General features: G+C 40.9%; 3 protein-coding genes across 9 annotated transcripts in view; 2 read left to right on the top strand and 1 right to left on the bottom strand.

Moving 5' to 3' along the window:
- TOM1L1 (target of myb1 like 1 membrane trafficking protein) overlaps window positions 1-6,058 on the top strand; it is a 61,514-nt gene extending 55,456 nt beyond the window's left edge. For 2 of the 3 annotated variants that reach the window (XM_069602522.1, XM_069602521.1), the window contains 4 exons: window positions 375-480; window positions 1,105-1,186; window positions 4,783-4,847; window positions 5,428-6,058. In XM_069602522.1, the coding sequence (XP_069458623.1) occupies window positions 375-480; window positions 1,105-1,186; window positions 4,783-4,846 (252 nt within the window). In that variant the 3' untranslated portion in view covers window position 4,847; window positions 5,428-6,058. The remainder of the gene's footprint in view (window positions 1-374; window positions 481-1,104; window positions 1,187-4,782; window positions 4,848-5,427) is intronic. The other variant, XR_011259678.1, reaches the window with a different exon arrangement.
- Window positions 6,059-6,498: 440 nt separating this feature from the next.
- COX11 (cytochrome c oxidase copper chaperone COX11) lies at window positions 6,499-13,102 on the bottom strand. Its single transcript, XM_069602524.1, has 4 exons — window positions 12,473-13,102; window positions 9,394-9,549; window positions 7,335-7,460; window positions 6,499-6,948 (listed from the first exon to the last, which is right to left on the bottom strand). Exons 1-4 carry the CDS (start codon window positions 12,821-12,823, stop codon window positions 6,733-6,735), a joined length of 849 nt encoding a protein of 282 aa, XP_069458625.1. The 5' UTR covers window positions 12,824-13,102; the 3' UTR covers window positions 6,499-6,732.
- Window positions 12,190-20,362, top strand: part of STXBP4 (syntaxin binding protein 4) — a 228,147-nt gene continuing 219,974 nt past the window's right edge. For 3 of the 5 annotated variants that reach the window (XM_069602516.1, XM_069602518.1, XM_069602520.1), the window contains exon 1: window positions 12,190-12,974. The gene's annotated coding sequence lies outside the window, so the exon portion shown is untranslated. The remainder of the gene's footprint in view (window positions 12,975-20,362) is intronic. The other 2 variants (XM_069602517.1, XM_069602519.1) reach the window with 2 other exon arrangements.

A 20,362-nucleotide genomic window follows, 5' to 3' on the forward strand; every position in this document is an offset into this window, starting at 1 on the left:
ACCAGGTCTGACGGATACGCTTTTTTGTACTTAATGGTTTTGCCTCTTTGAGGCCAAGGTTTTATATTCCGTGTGGGACAGGAGACTCTGGACTGAGCCATACATTTCTGGCTTTTTTTTTTTTTTAAGCAATATATTTTATTTAAGTTTACATTTTATATGGGAATTAAGGTGCAGGGAGCATGAAACCAGACAGAACAGCAGTAGGTTTTATAAGAGGATATTACCTTAAAAACTAAAATAATAGTTAACGATTAGTAATTCTTATCTGATTGAGAATACATGATTCTTGGGATAGTGCCACTTGGAAGGTTAGGAATCAAAATCATAAAAGCTTAGAATGTTTATTTGAACGTGTGCTCTGCTCTCTTCAGTTTCTGGAACATTCAAATGCAGTATTACTGCAGCCAGTTAGCCTACAGACCGTTCCAGCAACACCATCAAACCAGAGACTGCCACCTCTGCCTAGCAATCATCCAGGTACTTAAGACCTTATTATCTGCACCAAATAAAGAAACTTATGAGAATAGATGGGTCTGCTAGAGATTTATTGGTGACTAAAAACAGATACGCAGAGAGAAGAAATTAGAGTGCATTTGCATTTTCAGCTACATGAGGTAAATTTAAGGCAGATTTCATTATGACTGACTGTTGCTGTTGTCACTAAGTCATGCCTGACTCTGCAGCCCCGTGGACTGCAGCCCCTTGGGTTCCTCTGTCCGGGGGATTTCCCAGGCAAGAACATTGGAGTGGGTTGCCGTGCCCTTCTCCAGGGGATCTTTCCGATCCAGGCACATCTCCTGCATTGGCAAGGGGGTTCTTGACTGCTGAGCCACACGGGAAGCCCCGTGACTGACATGAGGAGACTGTGGAGGTGCTTGTGTTGCACTGAATCCTGTATTCTGAGTGCTGAGGTGAATAACCTTTAGTCTGAGTCTGGGCGCCTGTAGACTTGTACTGGGCAGTAGCGCTGGGACACCAGTGTGCTTGTTTCTGGTTGTCAAGTGTTCATTAGGATCTTCTGTTTGAAGTCAAAGTCAGAGAGAGTATTAACTGTGTGCATCTCCTCAGAAACCACAATGTGTTTCTTCTTGTTGCCTACAGCGATGACAAAGAACGATCTCCAGCCACCCAATTACTGTGAAGTAATGGAGTTTGATCCCTTAGCTCCTGCTGTCACCACAGAGTAAGTCATTTACAAAATGATTATTTTTTTGTCTTGGTTCCCTTTGGTAGCAGAGCTCACAGGGTTTGGTTATACATTTAACTTTGTTCAGGCCTTAGCAGAAATCAATGACCTTATATAAAAGTGATTTATGAGATTTTGTGGTGGTTGTTGCTCTTAATGTTGGTCTTGTCATGCTTGACCTTGTGACTTAAAAACACTGGGGTTGCACACTAAGAAATAAGCAGAACCATCATGTGCATTAGTGTATTCCTTATAGATGCCTTGGAAGAAAGTCAGATTCTCTCCAGCTCGAGACAGGCACTATTCACTGATTGATGACTCTTAAGTACCACGTTGATGGGGTATTTTAGTTGTTCTTTGACTAATGCCAGAAAAAAACTTACATAAGAACTTGTTTTTAATCTTCACTACCTATGACAACTGTGTGCTTATTAATGTAAAAATTACTTTTTAACTTGGAATCCTTAAAGCAGTATTATTTTGTGATTTCATATTGGTCAAGTGCATATAAATATTTATGGGATGGTAGCCTCATTAGTGGAGTAGGAAATAGCAACGCAGTCCAGTATTCTTGCCTGGAGAATTCCATGGACAGAGGTGCCTGGCGAGCTACAGTCCGTGGAGTCACAGAGTCAGATACAACTGAGCATGCACACACAGGCTCATTAGTTTTAATATATTTTGACTAACTGAAAGTTACCTCCAAACTTGTTTAAAATGATTAAAACATTTTCATAGAAATGACTGTTTAGAAACTAGCAGCCTACAGGCTGTATCTTGCCTGCAACTGTGCTTTGTTTGACCTATGTGAATTTTAAATATGCACATAAAAATTAATTGCCAAGTTAAAAGATGGGATATTTCACTAACTTTCTGAACCTCTGGATGCTTTCTGATACGACAGCAATGCCAGGCCTGCATTTTTACATGCTAGCAATAGTTTGGGGCTGCGCTATCTCAGTTCACCAGGCCCCCCACATACCTTCAGCTGATCTGCCTGACATGTGTAGGCATTTGTGTTTTTGACCCTGACCCCCTGGTTCACACCCTCAGTGTAGTGATGTTTTGGAATGATTTGTAAGTGAGTAAAGCAGGCCTGCAGAACCTGTCTCATCTTAAACAGGCAGCCACTATGCAGTCCCAGGCTTATTACGATAAGCTTAGGAGTTCATTAAATATTTTTTCCTAACAGGATTGTGAAACTTTCATTCCGCTTGATAAAGTATCACTGAATATGTTAGTGCTTTAAGGAATTAGAAACTGGTTAAACTAGGTATGTTGTCTCAAGAACGCATGTTTTTTTAATCGGTTTCTCCAAGCAAATAGGAAGCAGATTATAATCTAGTTAATTATGAGATAGTTGTAAGTAGATGTGGTGGTATAGGAGATATTAAAGGTAAGAAATAGCAAGAAGCTGGAGAGGTGAAGTTTGGAACTCCCTACCACTTTGAAAGCTCATGACACTTTCAGATTGTGGTGCTGGAGAAGACTTTTGAGAGTCCTTTGGACTGCAAGATCAAACCAGTCAATTCTAAAGGAAACCAACCCTGAATATTCATTGGAAGGACTGTTGCTGAAGCTGAAGCTCCAAAACTTTAGCCACCTGATACAAAGAGCCGACTCACTGGAAAAGACCCTGATGCTGGGAAAGATTGAGGACTGGAGGAGAAGAAGGCAGGAGAAGTTGAGATGGTTACATAGCATCACCAACTCAATGGATATGAACTTGAGCAAACTGGAAGATACAGAGGACAGGGAAGCCTGGCATGCTGCAGTCCATGGGGTGACAAAGGGTCAGACATGACTTAAGGGCTGAAGAACTACCACCGGCACTACAGTTCTTACTTTCCGGGTGGTAGCGTGTCTCAATCTCTTTAAACGTTCCATGAGATCCAGGGAACTTCTCCCTAAGGAAAAGCATAAAATCTTACATGAAAGTCCTGGGATTATCACATCACTGGTTGTCCATGAACCCCAAGTGAAGAATTTCTACTCCAGCAGAACATAGAGTACTTATGAATATACATATACATACACAATTCACTCATTTGACATATGACTGAAAATTAACTAGGTACAAGGGAAAATGATGGTGCCTGATTTATAATGTTAAACCTAATGGAGGGCAAATCTAATAAGGAGGCAGAAATTAAATCAGCAGGCAAACATGCATTTGCAGTTTGTGTTAATAGTATGAAAGATATTGACTTGACAATATATAACAGAAAGAACTGACTTAATTGGGGGTTAGAGAAAGCCTGAGAAGTGACATTCAAATTAAGACCTGCAGTTTTTAGTGTAGTGACAAGTTTGGGAATCAGTGTTGCAGGCCCAGGGGGAGAGAAATGGAAAAGTCAGGAGCAAAGAGAACAACACGGAACCTATTACCAGATGTGGAAATCGCAGTCTGGAAACAAAAAGAAGGGAGTGCACAAATGTGATGAACATCGCTGAAGACAGACAAGGACTCAACACTAGATAATGGACTAAGTAACAGATGATCATGAGTGATTCAGTAGAAGTTGACAGGGACGGGGCAAATCTGAGTGCATTAAAAAGGGATGAAGTAGACGGTGCACAGGCAGCTTACAAAGAAACTTAAACACGAAGGATTTGGGGAAAGTGGTCTGGCAGCTAGAGTATTACTGAGGCAATTAAGTAGACATGGGATAAAAGACTGTATTATTTTATAAAATGGGAAATGCTGGAACATCTGTGAATCCTGAGGGATAAAATTTAGTAGAGAAGAAGAGGTTGAAGATTCAGGGAGGGAGTCTGAGTGAAGTGTTTAAGAAGCCAGGGGTCATTAGATAGGATCATAAAAGTAGATGATGGTGCAGATGAAAAGAGACTTGAAGATTTGGTGATGGGAACATCAGGTTTCCATGTAAAGACATTCATTAAGATAGGAGGTTTTTCCGACTGAGAGGAGGGGCATCATAGATTTGAGTAGCGTGAAGGAGGTTGAAATACTTCCATGGAAAATGAAAGACAAAACAGAGAAACATTAAAATTTCTGGACCATGCTGGCACTTCTTGAAGTTAGCGATTATGTCTTAAAAGTGCTTTGATTTTCATGAGATTCTTTTTCTTAGTCATGTGTTGCTATACTGTGTGTATTAATGCCATATTTGTAGGTATAGATATTTTCTATCTATAGACATATGTTAAGGCAAATGAAGATTATCACAGAAGAATTACTACATACAAAGTACAAAGATGACAGTGGTTAAATAAGCTAGAATATTAATTTCTAATGTTGAAGCCAGGGAAAGCTGAACAAGTCTTGCTTTTTTTTTTTAAAGCAGAAAGTAAGCTGTCTAAATTTGAGCCATATTTCTCATTAAATTATAAGACAGTTATATAAGATACATATTTGTAAGATGCACGGGAATAGCAGCATTAAGATCTAAAGTACTTTTTATAATGTAAGCTTCAGGGAAGAGACCTTTGTTTTTATTTATTGATACAGCCTCAACACCTAAAATGGCACCAGATTTTTGGTGTAAGATGATGGCAGTTAAAAGCCAAAATAGTACATTGAAATTGATCCATAACCATATTTATCAATTTACCATGATGACTTGTTTCAGAGCTATTTATGAAGACATTGATGTTCATCACCACAAAGGAGCGCAAAGTCACAGTGATTGTTGAGGTAAAGACTTCAACCCCCACACCTTACATTCCACATGATTTCAGTGTAGCTGTCACTGTCTACATTTATGACTTACGCTTTGTAAGGGCCGTCTCAGTCTGACAATTTGATGAGTGAAGTGTTACCCAAGTTCCTATGTCACTCAAATTGTAATGATCAATGAGATAGATTCTTTGTGACCATGTTAGCTAAAAATTATAAATCTTGGGAATGCAGAAATTGGTTTATGGTATAAAAATATTAATGCTAACAAAAACAGCTGATCAGTAAAAAATTCTTAGCAATAGAATCAGATTTGTATTCTGTGTACAGTTAATACTTGCTGACTGGGACTGGTAGAACCCATTTACTGTTATTCTAGGTTGGTCTGGCTTCTGTTGCTTTACTAATCATTCCATTCATTTACTAATAAATGCACACAGCCACCAATTACCTATTAACCATATTTATTCCCTGCACACTTCCCTCGTGGAAGTAGTACATTCCCACCTTTCCTCTACTTGACTGTGGGTGTCTGTTTATCAAGGACTGGGGAAAGAGAGGAAAGGACGGAGATAATTGACTCTTCTTTTTATTCCAGGTGGAAATGGATGACCAGTTCACTAGCAGCATTATGGGCGCCAATTTTCCAAAAGGTGGACCCTGTCCAGCTTTGAGACCCACAAGTTAAAACCTTCCAAAACATCAAAACCACAGTGGAATATTTTTCCTCTGCATTAATGAGGTTTAAACAGAAGAGTCACAGTTCTAGAGTAACATATATGGTTCCTGACAGCAGCTTAAGCTTTATCTCAGAAGAACTTGGTTGTAATACACATTCCCTTAAAACTTAGGCAGAACAACTCATGGTACTGAGGCCAACCATGTTAAGTGTAGCACCTTATGCTTTCACAGGCCTTCCTACATTTAGAATCATCACAAGAGATGGGGTGAGAGTAGATGAAGACTGTTTCAGTACAAAACAATTGTTAGTAAGTCAAAGCATGGCATGGAAAAACTCTACTATTCAGGAAGAATACCTGCGTGCCTTTATTTACCTGAAGTTGAATGTAAAAGTCAATTTGCACTTCGTTATAAATAACACTCTTATTTAGAATTATAAGTTGTGAAAGCTTTGATGATTGTACTTCAACTGTATTTCAGGTTTACCCTCAAGAGGTCACTGGATTCTACATTGGTTGCCTTTAAATACAATTCATTGTAACACTAAATGGTTGTTTTTGTCTTTTTGGAAGAAAGTCTATTGGAAAACATTTAGCATAACTTGTATTTTCCTTTGTCACAAGTTATAATGACAAATGAATTACTATTAAAACAGTTCAAGAACTTTTCCTTTTTTTCAGAAGAACTTCTAATGTTAGTAAATCCTCACAATCCCACTTACAATTTAAAATCTGGGGACTTGCAATTACCACAAGAAATGCTAGAAGCCTACTAGATATACTTAATGCATTTTATTTAAATTTCATGGTACCAGACTTTCAAAGTACTTATTTAGTACTCTGAATGTAAGATAACCCTAGAGTTTAAGGGGAAAATACAGTCAGATTTGAAATAAAAATGTAGTCTTTGGGTAAGCTGTTAGGGCTCAGTGATTACTCTTTTGTTTTGAGCTTTTAAAATAGTGACTGTTTGTAATGAAAATAACCAGTTATTTGAGAAATAATAATAAAAGTTTATTGCTACAAGTACGAAGTGCTGATAACCTATAAGGGGAGCTGAATCAAGTTTCTGCCAACATACATGGTTTTGAGCTGTCATACATTTTAAGTAGGATAAATGAATTGGGAAGAAAAGAACCATCAGTAGATAACATTTAAAACAGAAGGCTTCATATTAGTTTAAATACTTCTCTGAGAAGACAAGGTGCATGATTTTTTAAAAATCACAAATTTGAAGCAGGACTTAGTTGGTGATTTGAATTATAGCCTGGGACTGCCAACTTATGCCCCTCCTTTGCTTCAAAAAAAGTATAAGAAAGAGTGATGAGATCAACATTCACCATTCTTGGATCTTCAGCAAATTCAGGATCAATGTAGAAAAACACTGGCATATCTACTTCCTCTTGTGGATTAAGCCTTTGTTCTTCAAAGCAGAAGCACTGAAAGTTATAGAAAAGTATTCATTAGTATTTCTGTTCTGCTACCTAGAATAGAAACTGTGCTCCATTTATTGGCTTTCATAAGCATACTGTTAATTAAATCTTTAAATTCTATGATAGGATAACAGCATCTTTCATCTCTGATTGACTTTTGCTTTTAAAGATCGAGAATCAGCAAATTCTTCTAATCTTAAAAAAACTGATATCCATATAGTTTGGCTCTCAACCTCTGCATAATTATTATAAGCAATGAAAAAACAGTTTGAATTTTAAAATAAATGAACTTTCAAAAATTTGTATCTTCTAAGAAAACACTGCAGTAAATTTATTACCAAACAATCTCAGGTACTTTGATTACGTTCTGTAACATCTGCATTCAGTTATACCTGTATTTTATTGAAGTACTGTCCAGCTTCAAATGGTACAACATTGTATGTAGAAATTCCGATTACTGGTTTGTCAGTAGGATTCTTAGCTTTATAAAACGCCAGTGCTGTCTCTCCTGGCACTACCTGTTTTAAGGAAAATACACATTATCAACACTTTAAATCTTACAAATCTGCACTCCATACTAAATTAGTCAGTATTTCCATTTCAGACCATAAGACCTAATCTAATTTTAAGAGTCAGCAAAATAAAATAATGAATGCTACCCAACGTCTGACCTTCAAATGTGACTTGCCTGTCAGTGGAGAACCGCTGCTCTATTACGCATACATTACGGATTGTTCTCTCGTATGTCTGAAGTCTTGAAGTGATAATCTGCAGATGAAGTTATTTAAAATGTGTCCAAGAACAGCCAAGTCTAACTTCTTAACACTTACTCTGAATATTATATAAACTGACCAAAGATTCTGTTTAGAAAAAGGCTTCCCTTCTCTGGTGACTCAGACGGTAAAGAATCTGCCTACAGTGCAGGAGACCTGGATTCGATCTCTGGGTTGGAAAGATAACCCTGGAGAAACAAATGGCTACCCACTCTAGTATTCTTGTTTGGAGAATTCCATGGACAGAGGAGCGTAGCGGGCTACATACAGTCCACGGGGTTGCAAAGAGTTGGACATGACTGAGTGACTTTCACTTCACTTTTTAGAGAACATTACCAACCTTAAACTTAGTTTACAACCAGAGTAAATTATATGTATAACCAAAGTAAAACTGACTAGATAGGAATTTTATTTAGCTGAAAAGCACTAATACTTTTCTTTTGAGAGAAAATAATGGATAAAATAAATCACAAGCTTTAAAGTACCTGGACACTGACTAGTGTCCTAGGGATCCTCTGCCACATGTACCAGATTAGCCACTAATACCCTGTACACTACTATGTGACTGGAATTGATACTCAGAACCACGATCTTTAACACCCTCACTCACTGAAGAGATTCAGTCAGGATTACTAACCTGGGAAAGCACTATCATTCATAGAGTTTTCCAGTAAGAGTTACAATTAAATTTTTCTGGCTTATTCCTCAGTTCATGAGGTAATTTCAGTTAAATCCTCTAGGCAAGATGTTAAGCAACTTTTAAGGTACATAGTCTTTCTGAGCTAGAATATAACTTTTTAGCATGATTACTTCAAAAATCCCTAAATTTATTTTAAGAGATATGGATGCTGCTGCTGCTGCTATGTCACTTCTGTCGTGTCCGACTCTGCGACCCCATAGACGGCAGCCCACCAGGCTCCCCCGTCCCTGGGATTCTCCAGGCAAGAACACTGGAGTGGGGTGCCATGTCTTTCTCCAATGCATGAAAGTGAAAAGTGAAAGTGAAGTCGCTCAGTCGTGTCCGACCCTCAGCAACCCCATAGACTGCAGCCTTCCCGGCTCCTTCGTCCATGGGATTTTCCAGGCCGGAGGACTGGAGTGGGGTGCCATTGCCTTCTCCGGTATCATCTCTACCTGGGGTAAATAAGTTTAAGTGTTGGTCACTCAGTTGTGTCTGACTCTTTGAAACCCCGACTAGCCCTCCAGGCTCCTCTGTTCATGGGATTCTCCAGGCAAGAAAGAATACTGGAGTGGGTAGCCATTCCCTTATTCAGGGGATCTTCGTGCCCCAGGGATCAAGCCTGGGTCTCCTACATTGCAGACATATTTTTTACTGTCTGACGCATCGGGACAGCAGTTCCTACTCTCAAGATTGGTGACCAGAGAACTTTTTAGTGAACTCTTAATATGATTGTAATAAAAATAGGACATTTTCCATTGCTCCAAAGTGACTTTTATTATGACGCCATATAACTTAAAAGAATATTTTGTTACATTAAATGTAGTGCACTGTCAAAAAGTAGTCTGTGGGAATAAAAGAATTACAGTAATGGAATCTGTCAGTATTCTGAAATTAAGTTTAGATGAGTGTTTCCTAAATTGTGAAACAGTAAGTGAAGAAAGAATCAATCTTTAAATTGGAAAAAGCAATCTTTTAAACATTGTTTTAAGTACTTACATATATTTCTGTTTGCTGAGGTCTAAAGTTCCACTGGAGACTTGCATGCACATCTGCATTAAAGGTGATTTTAATGATGCGATCCTTAACAGGTACCATGTTTTCAATCTGGTCTGATGCATGACCTGCTACTGCTGATCCTCCAAGTCCAGTAGTCTAGGAAAAGATAACAAGGCATAATATGCTATACAAAAGTACAATAGTTTTAGGTGCTGATGACCTATTTACTGGATGAAACAAAATAATCCAGTTGTAGCAAGGTTTACATACTATCACTGACCATTTCCTATGAATATGCTAATGATTTGACCACTTTCTGGGTGTCAAGGTTCTATATATGTTAAAGTCATATTTTTCTGTAATCACCTGGTTGTAAAAATGATCAAAAATGAATCATCTGAAAGAGAATGGACTCTGCACTGATAACAGAGCTCTGAATTTTTAGCTGAACTTTTCATTAAACATCTTTCTCCTTATTGCTTGTATTTTATAACTACTATTATGAATAGAAATAAAATATACCCACAATGCTGTCATTTCAATAAAACTATTTAATTCCATTTTCCACATTCTTATCTGGTCCTTTTCTGTATCGTAACTTTTAGTGTAAGATTAGTTTGTAAATTCACTTCTATAGTCTGCTTTCCTCAAGCATCGTTAAGTATTTTGCCATGTTGGTAAAATGTTTCTGTAAATGTTTTCTGTATTTTTTGGTACTGTACAGCTTTTACATAGTATCATCAGTTAATCAAAGAACCTGATCTCTTTGGTCACTCAATGGACTAATCATAAGGCATCAGGATAATCTGTATCTGACACTTCTTGCCTATCTTTATTGCTGTTACGTATTTCCTTATCAGAGATGCTTAAAAAAAAATCCTTACTTCCAGGGTCATCATTCTTCTGATGCTTGAGGTTGCCAGAATTCTGGTCTCCGGATAATTAATCTGTTACTATACTGGGAAAAAAATACCAAATTTGAGGCTATGGAAGACTCCCAGCAAAATACAGTACTACTACCTCAGCTTGTTAAACAAGTCAATCAGCTTCACTAAACTGCCACGCATTATGAAGCTACACTATAACCCTACAAAACACATCAGAGGGCAAGCCTTTATTTACCCTTGTTTAATCAGAGGGCAAGCCTATTCTTCTGTTCAAGAAGGCTACGTTTTAAGATGTAACTTGTTTCTGAAGAACCTGAGTCACTTGACTGTTTTCTTTCTGACAGTCTTTGAATACAGTCTTCAAATTAGTGTGATGATTTGCAAAATTAAACAAGAATAGAAAAAAGGCCCTGAAAAGAAAATGTCCTATGCTCCAGTCTAGTTCTGTCACTAAGTAGCTCCAAAAACTCAATTTTACTTTCTTTGGGCTACACTTTCTATACTCATAAAATGAGCTCGGTGTATGAAGTGGTTTACATAATCCCTTATTTTTGGCTCTAAAGTTCTGTGATTCCAAAAATTAAAAGATGTTCTTTCGTAAGTGTCACTACTGAACATCCAACTGTGATTTAAGTTTAGGATTGCAAACCACAATAGATTTTTACTTTCCTGCCCTGCACTTTCATCCATGTGAATGAAATTTGTCATTTCAGTTTGGGGCAGGGTTTCTCAATCTTGGCACTAAGGACACTTTGGATAGGATAATTCTTTGTTTTTTTTGGTGGGGGTGGGGGAGGGGTCTGTTCTCTGCAGTGCTGGATGTTTAGCAGCATCCCTTAACCTCTACCCACTAGGCAGCACCCTCCCCCTGCACCTCCCAGGTGATGGCAACTAAAATGTCTTCAGATATTGTTAAATATTCCCTGGAAAATAAAATCACCCACCCACCTCCCCCGTCCATGCCCCGTGGTTTGGGGAGATCTACACTAGATGTTTTGGATTCAGTTCTGTTTATGATTTCATCAATGGTAGTTTGGGGATTCATGCTTGGTCCAGGCTAGCTTGTGATGAACATTAACTCACATTCTACACTCATCCTCCAGCAATCAAGCCACTGCCCCTTCCCATATAAATGCTGATATTAAGAGATTAACAAGTCCTTTAGATTCTGGTTTCAATATTATTGGTGACTCCGATGTACAGCAAAGTTTGGGAACCTGCTATTACTCACTTAGTGAATGAACCCAAAGTGTAGCTCTCATTCATGGCACGGTTTTAAAACAGAAATTCCTGGACCCTACCCAGGTCTCCTAATCAGAATCTCTGGGGTAGGGAAGCCCTGATGTGTTTAAGAAGCTCCATGGGTGACCTAATGCCCAAAGCAGCAAACTGCTGCTTAAGAACTTAGCAGAACATGTATATGTAACAGGTGAAGTAGCCCTGTGCCTGCGGTTCCCAAACATTAAGTCTGCATCACAATCTGCTAGGGAACTTATTAAAATACACATTGCTGGGCCCTGCCCGCCAGAGTTCCTGATTACACAGTTCTGGAGTTGGATCCAACAATCTGTACTCAAGTTCCCCTCTCAGGTAATGATGCTGCTGCTCGTGGGAGGGTCCGCCCTTTGAAAACCATTGCACTAGAGTTTCTGATCTAAAAGGGAGCCCGGAGGAAGGACATTACAGTTACATATTAACAAAGGGGAAAAAACTCGAAGTCCTAAACCATCTATACAAAGTCCTAAATCACAGTAGTTTGTACAGATAAAAAGCTACTCCCAGTTTACGTAGAAGTAGCAAGCAAACTCCCGTTTCCAGGCTTAACCTTTGCACAGAACCTGCATGTGTTTCACAGAGGGAATGTATGAACATAAATTACATTTTAAAAGCAGGCAGGCGTGTGAGCAGCAGGACATTGCTGGATACAGGAGTGTAGACTGCAGACCTTTCGGGTGGTAGCTCTGAGAGCAAGGAATTTCACTCGGCAGTGGGGTACGGGCAAGAACACAAGAGCTCGAGTTGGACCGGCAGCTCTGTCACTAGCTTTCTTGATGAACTTCAAGGCCCGTTTTCCTCGGGGAGGTCATTTCGGACAGTCCTCCACCGGGCCCCGCGGAGCCTCGCGGTCTAGGGAGCCGCCCCGGCCCTCCGCCCCTCCAGCAGGGCCGCCGGGCGGGCCGCGCCAGCCCTACCTGGCAGTAGAGCCGGTAAAGGGGCACGGCGGCGTAGGACGCGCCCAGCATGCCCACCGCCGCCGCGGCCACGTAGGTGAGGACCGTCCTGTTCCGCCGCCGCCAGTCCTCCTCCTGAGAGCGCGTGTAGGGGTTCGTGCTCTTCGGCCGCCGAGCCGGCTGCTCCGCCGGGCTCGGGCGCCTCCATGTCCCATGCCGCCTCAGCCCCTGCTCAGTGCCCGCCGGCCCGCTCCTCCCCGGCCGGAGACACGGCTCTGCCCTCTCGGCAGCCCGGGTTGGGCGCCCAAGGTGGCTCCAAGGCCACCCGCAGAACACGACGCGCCTCCAAGCCGGACGCCAGAGCCCCCCCATGACGCCCGGAAAGCGCGCCCGCCTGTCAGGGGCAGGGGGCCGGGTCTCGCGAGGCCTCCTCGGTCTCGCGAGCTCTGGGTTGAGCCCGCCGCTGCCTAGGCTACGGTTCTCAGCCGCTTTTGCGGTCGGGCTACGGAGGCCGGGTGGCCGGGTAAGTTCGCGATTTTGTTAATAACTGTTCCTCCCACTTCGCTGTCCTCCAGTATTTGTTTAACTTACTTTCAGGAAAACGCCTCGCGCTCCTCCGCCTGCACTCCCTCATCACATGGCTTGTGTCCCTGAAATTTCCAGCCCCCAGCAGGCTTTGTCTCGCCCTGGCGCGGCCGTGTCCCGCGCGGGCCCTTGGTGGCCGGTCCGCTATCAGTGTCCTGGGTTTGGACAGGGAAGCCTTCCTGCGTCAACCACAGCCCGCTTGGACCCTCGCACACCTTTATTTCCTCAGCTCCTGGGAATCGGCTTCTGTCGGTCTCGTGTCCCTTAACCACTTGTCCAGTGAAAATTAACCAGTTCTGGGGCGAGAGAGACGTCGCCAGACTGGTTTTTGAGAGGATGGTGACCGGGCTGTGAGGATCATTTAAGGGGGGGTTGAAGGGAATGGACTGCTTATCTTGAAAAATAAACGCACGGGAGATGTAATAGCTTTTTTCAGTTGTCTTACAGACCAAACTGGGGCGGAAGGCATAGCCGATTTTTCCGTAATGAAAGGAAGCATCTTGCAAGGAACTATGAGATCAGATTCCGAGGTTACACAAGTCTAGATTCACCCGGGTCCTCACTGTGGCCTTGTGTCCTTAGGCCAGTTGTTTGACCTCTTTAAAACTTAGCGGCCTTACTTGTAAAATAAAAATCGTAACAGTATATATGAAGATATGCATGTGAAGTGATTTTCACAGTGTAAACATTTAGTGAACGTTAGTCTTTACTGCTAATGTCCAGAGTAGTTATAATTATCCCCATTTTGTGGATGAAAAAACTGAAATCCTGAGAAGTTATATGACTTCAAATCATTCAACATTTATTGTACTATTGTGGGCCAGACATTGTTCTACCTACTGGGGCTACAGCACAGAGAAAGTCAAAGAAGATCACTTATAGAATGTGTCCTTTTACTGAAGGAACTCAGGAGAAAGGCAAGTAACAGATACACAAGAATTTCAGATAACAATCAGTACAGTGTGATTGAAAGTCAAGAGGAGGGGCACTAAAGAAAGGTCTATTTGAGCCTAGTCCTGGGTGATGATAAAGAGCAACCTACCAATGACAATTCTAAGTCATGCAAAGGCGATTAGGCAAGAAAGAGCTACTTACCACTGAAAAACAAAAAGGAGGCCATTGTGAGCAGGAGAAATGGGCCAGGTAATAGTGCCTTTTAGGCCATGTCCAAGGTTTATATTTTTTAAAACTTACTTTTAACTGGAGTATCCAGGGTTTGTATTTTATTCTAAAAATAATATGAAGCTTACAAGTGAAATCTGATTCACAGTTTTAAAAAGATACTGGTTTTGGAATGGAGAGTGGACTAAGGGGAAGGGAGCAAAAAGGAAAATAGAACAGTTAGGAGGCAATTGCAGTAGTCCAGGTGAGTGATGATGGTCACCTTGAAAGAGTAATTGATTAACTTGTGGTCACATGGCCAGAAAATTACAAACAAAAAATAAATAAATAAAAAGTATCTTCTGACTCTTCTACTTTGCACAAAAATTTCAAGATTCTTTCATTCTGAAAATTTATTCTTGTGTTATGAGAACATTTGCCAGTTTTGTTTTTTTTTTCATCTGTAACTACCTTAGTTCTTACACCAGACTGTCATCTCTTTTAGGTTGAAAACGTGTCATATTTTAAATTCCTTACAGCATAGACTCAAACCCCATGCAACTGTTAATGTCACTGAAACCAACAAAGCATTCCCTTTGACCATTCTTTTTTTCCAGGCAACGCTTCAATGTATCAACAGGTAGCAGCATAAATTTGTCAATAATAATGTCTTTGTTTTGGATTTTTATTTATAATTAGTGGCAAATGAAATTACTCTTTTCCAAGGTACAGTAATCTTGGTAGCAGTAGAACAGTATTGACTGCAGTTCTTAATGAGCCTGAATATGTTTGTGACGTTGCATAAATCATTCTGATAACTAATGCTAAGTAGTGGCTTCTACCATGAATGAAATGGGGACACCTTAGGCAAGGCTAGTGTAGCCCTTTCCTGCAGGGAGAGATGTTTATTTCAAACTTAAAACATCAAGGACGGGACTGACATCTCAGACTTGGCACCTTTAATTTGTAATATCATTTTTTAGCAATAAATAATTGAATCTTATGAACCCTTTCTACTTACCTATGATCATGTCCAATTTTACATAGTAGGTAAAAGAGTAGGTTATTTTTCATACAAACCATTTAGGAGAGGTGACAGTTGAGTGAAATAGGTGAAGGTAGGAAAAGAAGGAAAAATGGGAAAAAAATGGTTTGATAGTCATAATGCTTTCTTATCTGATTATTGGTTTCTTAGGCTTTCTGAAGATACAAAGATTATAAAGATGTATTGCTTTTAAAATTCGGTTTGTAATGACATTTTTTAGTATCTTTACCGTGTGTCTAGTATGTTTACTGTGTTTAGTATGTTTTCTGCTTAGTGCACGATAGTGGCATGAAGTTCTCTCAGTAAGTCTTAATATGCTAGTTTCTTATTTCCTGGCAGCTTCCTTTAAATAACATGTTTGAAAGGCGGCTCCATTTAAAAGGTCTTGAATAAGTTTATATGATTGTCAGTTAAGGTGAAATGAAAACAGAAGTCATTTATCAGTAAAAGGCATTTTTTTTCATATTTTATTTTATTATTATTTTTACTTTGCAATATTGTATTGGTTTTGCCATTCATCAACATGAATCCACCACGGGTGTACATGTGTTCCCAATCATGAACCCCCCTTCCACCTCCCTCCCCATACCATCTCTCTAGGTCATCCCAGTGCACCAGCCCTAGGCATCCTGTATCATGCATCGAACCTAGACTGGCGATTTGTTTCTTATATGATATTATACGTTTCAATGCCATTCTCCCCAATCATCCCACCCTCTCCCTCTCCCACAGAGTCCAAAAGACTGTTCTATACATCTGTGTCTCTTTTGCTGTCTCACATACAGGGTTACCGTTACCATCTTTTAAATTCCATATATATGTGTTAGTATACTTTATTGGTGTTTTTCTTTCTGGCTTATTTCTCTCTGTATAGTAGGCTCCATTTTCATCCATTTCATTAGAACTGATTCAAATGTATTCTTTTTAATGGCTGAGTAATACTCCATCGTGTATATGTACCACAGCTTTCTTATCCATTCATCTGCTGATGGACGTCTACGTTGCTTCCATGTCCTGGCTATTATAAACAGTGCTGCAATGAACACTGGGGTACACATGTCTCTTTCAATTCTGGTATCCTCTGTGTGTATGCCCAGCAGTGGCATTTTTTTTTTTCAAGTAATGGTCTTCAAGATCAGTACCAGCCTCATGGGTTTGTGAACTATGCAGTCAGTCACACAGGGCCTTGCTCTTAAACAGGCCCCTTACTTAGTTGGACCATGTACTTAGTTTAATGCTCTGCTGGCACTATCTTGAAGTTGTTAATAATTTTTTTTTTTACAAGGAGCTTTACATTTTCATTTTGTACTGTCCCCTTCCCCCAGATTGATTGTATCTCAGATGACCTGACCAACATTTTGACATAATTCAGGCTAGGGTTCAGTCAGCCTACCTAGAGTAAGCAAAAGTTAAAGATAAGAGATAAGACAAAAAGCAAATGCAGATCTTCTGAGAATAGTCAGATTGTATGAAATAAGATCAAGCAAAAATTCATATTCCTTACAATGACCCCTAAGATTCTAAGACCCTACCTGCTTCTCTGACTTCATTTTTCTCTCCCCATCCACCATGATACTGCCACACTCTTTGCTCTGTAAACACTCCAAACTTTTTGCTGCCTGATACCTGTTTTCCACCTGAAATACTGGGTCCCTCTTTTGCTCCTGGCTCATCTATTATGTGGATCTTAGCTGGAATTTAAATTAACTCTCCTCTGTCTAGTCACGTATGATCTGTTGCCTTTCGGTATCTGAAACTAGCTCATGTTTTTCCCATTTTTATTATCTCCCAATGGAACATGTATATGCCATTAAAGCACAGGCCTTGGCTTGTTAGGCATACTGTAATAAGCATTTAGCACAAAGGGGAACATAGGATAGCATTGCTTACCAAACAGAGGGCAGTCAGTCTCGGGAAACCTGTGTGAGCAGTGAGCTGTTAGTCTAATGATCTCCTTTCAAGAAGCCTAGGACTGCTTCTTTGAACCAATTATCTGCTGTTTCCCACTGGTTTGGGCTGTGGCTTGCATGTTGCTATCCTTGCAACTCCAAGACGAATGAGTTTCACTGCTGATGGGCTTCAGTTTAGTTCAGTTGCTCAGTCATGTCCGACTCTTTGCGATCCCATGGACTGCAGCATGCCAGGCCTCCCTGTCCATCACCAGCTCTCGGAGTTTACTCACACTCATGTTCATTGAATCAGTGATGCCATCCAACCATCTCATCCTCTGTCATCCCCTTCTTCTGCCGCCTTCAGTCTTTCCCAGCATCAGAGTCTTCAGCTCTTAGCATCAGGTGTCCAAAATATTGGAGTTTCAACTTCAGCATCAGTCCTTCCAATGAATATTCAGGACTGATTTCCTTTAGGATGGACTGGTTGGATCTCCTTGCAGTCCAAGGGATTCTGAAGAGTCTTCTCCAACACCACAGTTCAAAAGCATCAATTCTGCAGTGCTCAGCTTTCTTTATAGTCCAACTCTCACATCCATACATGACTACTGGGAAAACCATAGGTTTAACTAGGTGGACCTTTGTTAGCAAAGTAATGTCTCTGCTTTTAAATAAGTGGTCTAGGTTGCTCATAACTTTTCTACCAAGAAGCAAGCGTCTTTTGATTTCATGGCCGCAGTCACCACCTGCAGTGATTCTGGAGCCCCGAAATAAAGTCTGCCACTGTTTCTGTGTTTCCCCATCTACTTGCCATGAAGGGATGGGACCGGATGCCGTGATCTTACTTTTCTGAATGTTGAGCTTTAAGCCAACTTTTTCGCTCCTCTCTTTCACTTTCATCAAGAGGCTCTTTAGTTCTTCTCTTTCCGCATAAGGGTGGTGTCATCTGCATATCTGAGGTTATTGGTATTTCTCCCAACAATCTTGATTCCAGCTTGTGCTTCATCCAGCCCAGTGATTCTCATGGTGTACTCTGCATTTCAGTTAAATAAGCAGGATGACAATATACAGCCTTGCTGCTGCTGCTAAGTCGCTTCAGTCGTGTCTGACTCTGTGTGACCTCATAAACGGCAGCCCACCAGGCTCCCCCGTCCCTGGGATTCTCCAGGCAAGAACACTGGAGTGGGTCCTTCTCCAATGCATGATAGTGAAAAGTGAAAGTGAAGTCTCTTAGTCGTGTCTGACTTAGTGACCCCATGGACTGCAGCCTACCAGGCTCCTCAGTCCATGAGATTTTCCAGGAAAGAGTACTGGAGTGGGGTGCCACTGCCTTCTCCAATATGGCCTTGACATACCCCTTCCCTGATTTGGAACCAGTCTGTTGTTCTATGTCCAGTTCTAACTATTGCTTCTTGACCTCCATACAGATTTCTCAGGAGGCAGGTCAGGTGGTCTGGTATTCCCATCTCTTGAAGAATTTTCCATAGTTTATTGTGATCCACACGGTCAAAGGCTTTGGCATAGTCAGTAAAACTGAAGTAGATGTTTTTCTGGAACTCTCTTGCTTTTTTGATGATCCAGCAGATGTTTGCAGTTTGATGTCTGGTTCCTCTGCCTTTTCTGAATCCAGCTTGAACATCTGGAAGTTCATGGGTCATGTACTGTTGAAGCCTGGTTTGGAGAATTTTGAGCATTACCTTACTAGTGTGTGAGATGAGTACAATTGTGTGATAGTTTGAACATTCTTTGGCATTGCCTTTCTTTGGGGTTGGAATGAAAATTGACCTTTTCCAGTCCTGTGGCCACTGCTGAGTTTTCCAAATTTGTTGGCATATTGAGTGCAGCACTTTCACAGCATCATCTTTTAGGATTTGAAATAACTCAACTGGAATGCCATCATCTCCATTAGTTTTGCTCTAGTGATGCTTCCCAAGGCCCACTTGACTTCACATTCCAGGATGTCTGGCTCTAGGTGAGTGATCGCAGCATAGTGATTATCTGAGATGTGAAGTTCTTTTGTATATAGTTCTGTGTATTTTTGGGGACTCTTCTTAATATCTTCTGCTTCTGTTAGGTCCATACTATTTCTGTCCTTTATTGTGCCCATCTTTGCGTGAAAAGTTCCCTTGGTATCTCTAATTTTCTTGAAGAGAACTCTAGTCTTTCCCATTCTGTTGTTTTTCTCTGTATCTGCATTGACCACTGAGGAAGGCTTTCTTATCTCTCCTTACTAATCTTTGGAACTCTGCATTCAGATGGGTGCTTGGGTTCTTGAAAATCTAAGAAAAGAATGCAGCACCTAGGCGAATATTGCCTTTGGGTAGAAAATAAAGGAGATAGTAAAATAACCCTTTGATCAATCATTTGTATCTTGATTTCCAGAAACCTTTCTGCCATTTTAAAAAGATCAGTTAGTCTCCCCCAGGGAAGGGAGTCCTTCCTGCTCTCTACCAATGTTCTTAAAGACCCTTGCCATCGTGCAGTGGCGAAGTGAAGGGAAGTGAAGTGGAGTGGCTCAGTTTTGTCCGACTCTTTGTGACCCCATGGACTGCAGCCTACCGGGCTCCTCCATCCATGGGATTTTCCAGGCAAGAATTCTGGAGTGGGTAGCCATTTCCCTCTCCAGGGGAACTTCCTGACCGAGGGATCAAACCTGGGTCTCCTGCATTGTTGGCAGACACTTTACCGTCTGAGCCACAAGGGAAGCAGTGGCTAGGTCACGTCTAACTCTTTGTGACCGCAGCATGAACTGCAGCATGCCAGGCTTCTCTGTCCTTCACCATCTCACGGAGTGTCATGTCCATTGAGTTGGTGATGCCATCCAGCTATCTCATTCTCTGTCTCTCCTTTCTCTTCTTGCCCTCAATCTTGCCCTGCATCAGGGTCTTTTCCAGTGAGTTGGCTCTTCACATCAGGTGGCCAAAGATTGGAGCTTCAACATCAGTCCTGCCAATGAATATTCAGGGTTGATTTCCTTTAGAATTGATTGCTTTGCTCTCCATGCTGTCCAAGGGACTCTTAAGAATCTTCTCCAACTCCACAGCACAAAAGCATCAGTTCTTCCTGATCCAGCTCTCACATCCATACATGACTGCTTGAAAAATTGTAGCTTTGACTAGATGAACTTTTGTTAGCAAAATAATGTCTCTGCTTTTAACATGCTGTCTAGGTCTGTCATAGCTTTCCTTCCAAGGAGCAAGCTAATTTCAGTCACCATCCACAGTGATTTTGGAGCCCAAGAAAGTAAGGTCTGTCACTATTTCCATTTTTTTCCCCACCTATTTGCCATGA

Source organism: Ovis canadensis, chromosome 11 (genome assembly GCF_042477335.2).
Source record: "Ovis canadensis isolate MfBH-ARS-UI-01 breed Bighorn chromosome 11, ARS-UI_OviCan_v2, whole genome shotgun sequence".
In the NCBI taxonomy this organism is placed as follows: domain Eukaryota; kingdom Metazoa; phylum Chordata; class Mammalia; order Artiodactyla; family Bovidae; genus Ovis; species Ovis canadensis.

Excerpts from the sequence above, each read along its gene's own strand:
- COX11 (XM_069602524.1), bottom strand. The coding sequence starts at position 12,823 with ATGGGGGGGCTCTGGCGTCCGGCTTGGAGGCGCGTCGTGTTCTGCGGG. Across the intron at positions 9,550-12,472 it reads TTTACCGGCTCTACTGCCAG|ACTACTGGACTTGGAGGATC; the intron begins GTAGGGCTGGCG and ends ATCTTTTCCTAG. Across the intron at positions 6,949-7,334 it reads AGTACTTCAATAAAATACAG|TGCTTCTGCTTTGAAGAACA; the intron begins GTATAACTGAAT and ends TATAACTTTCAG.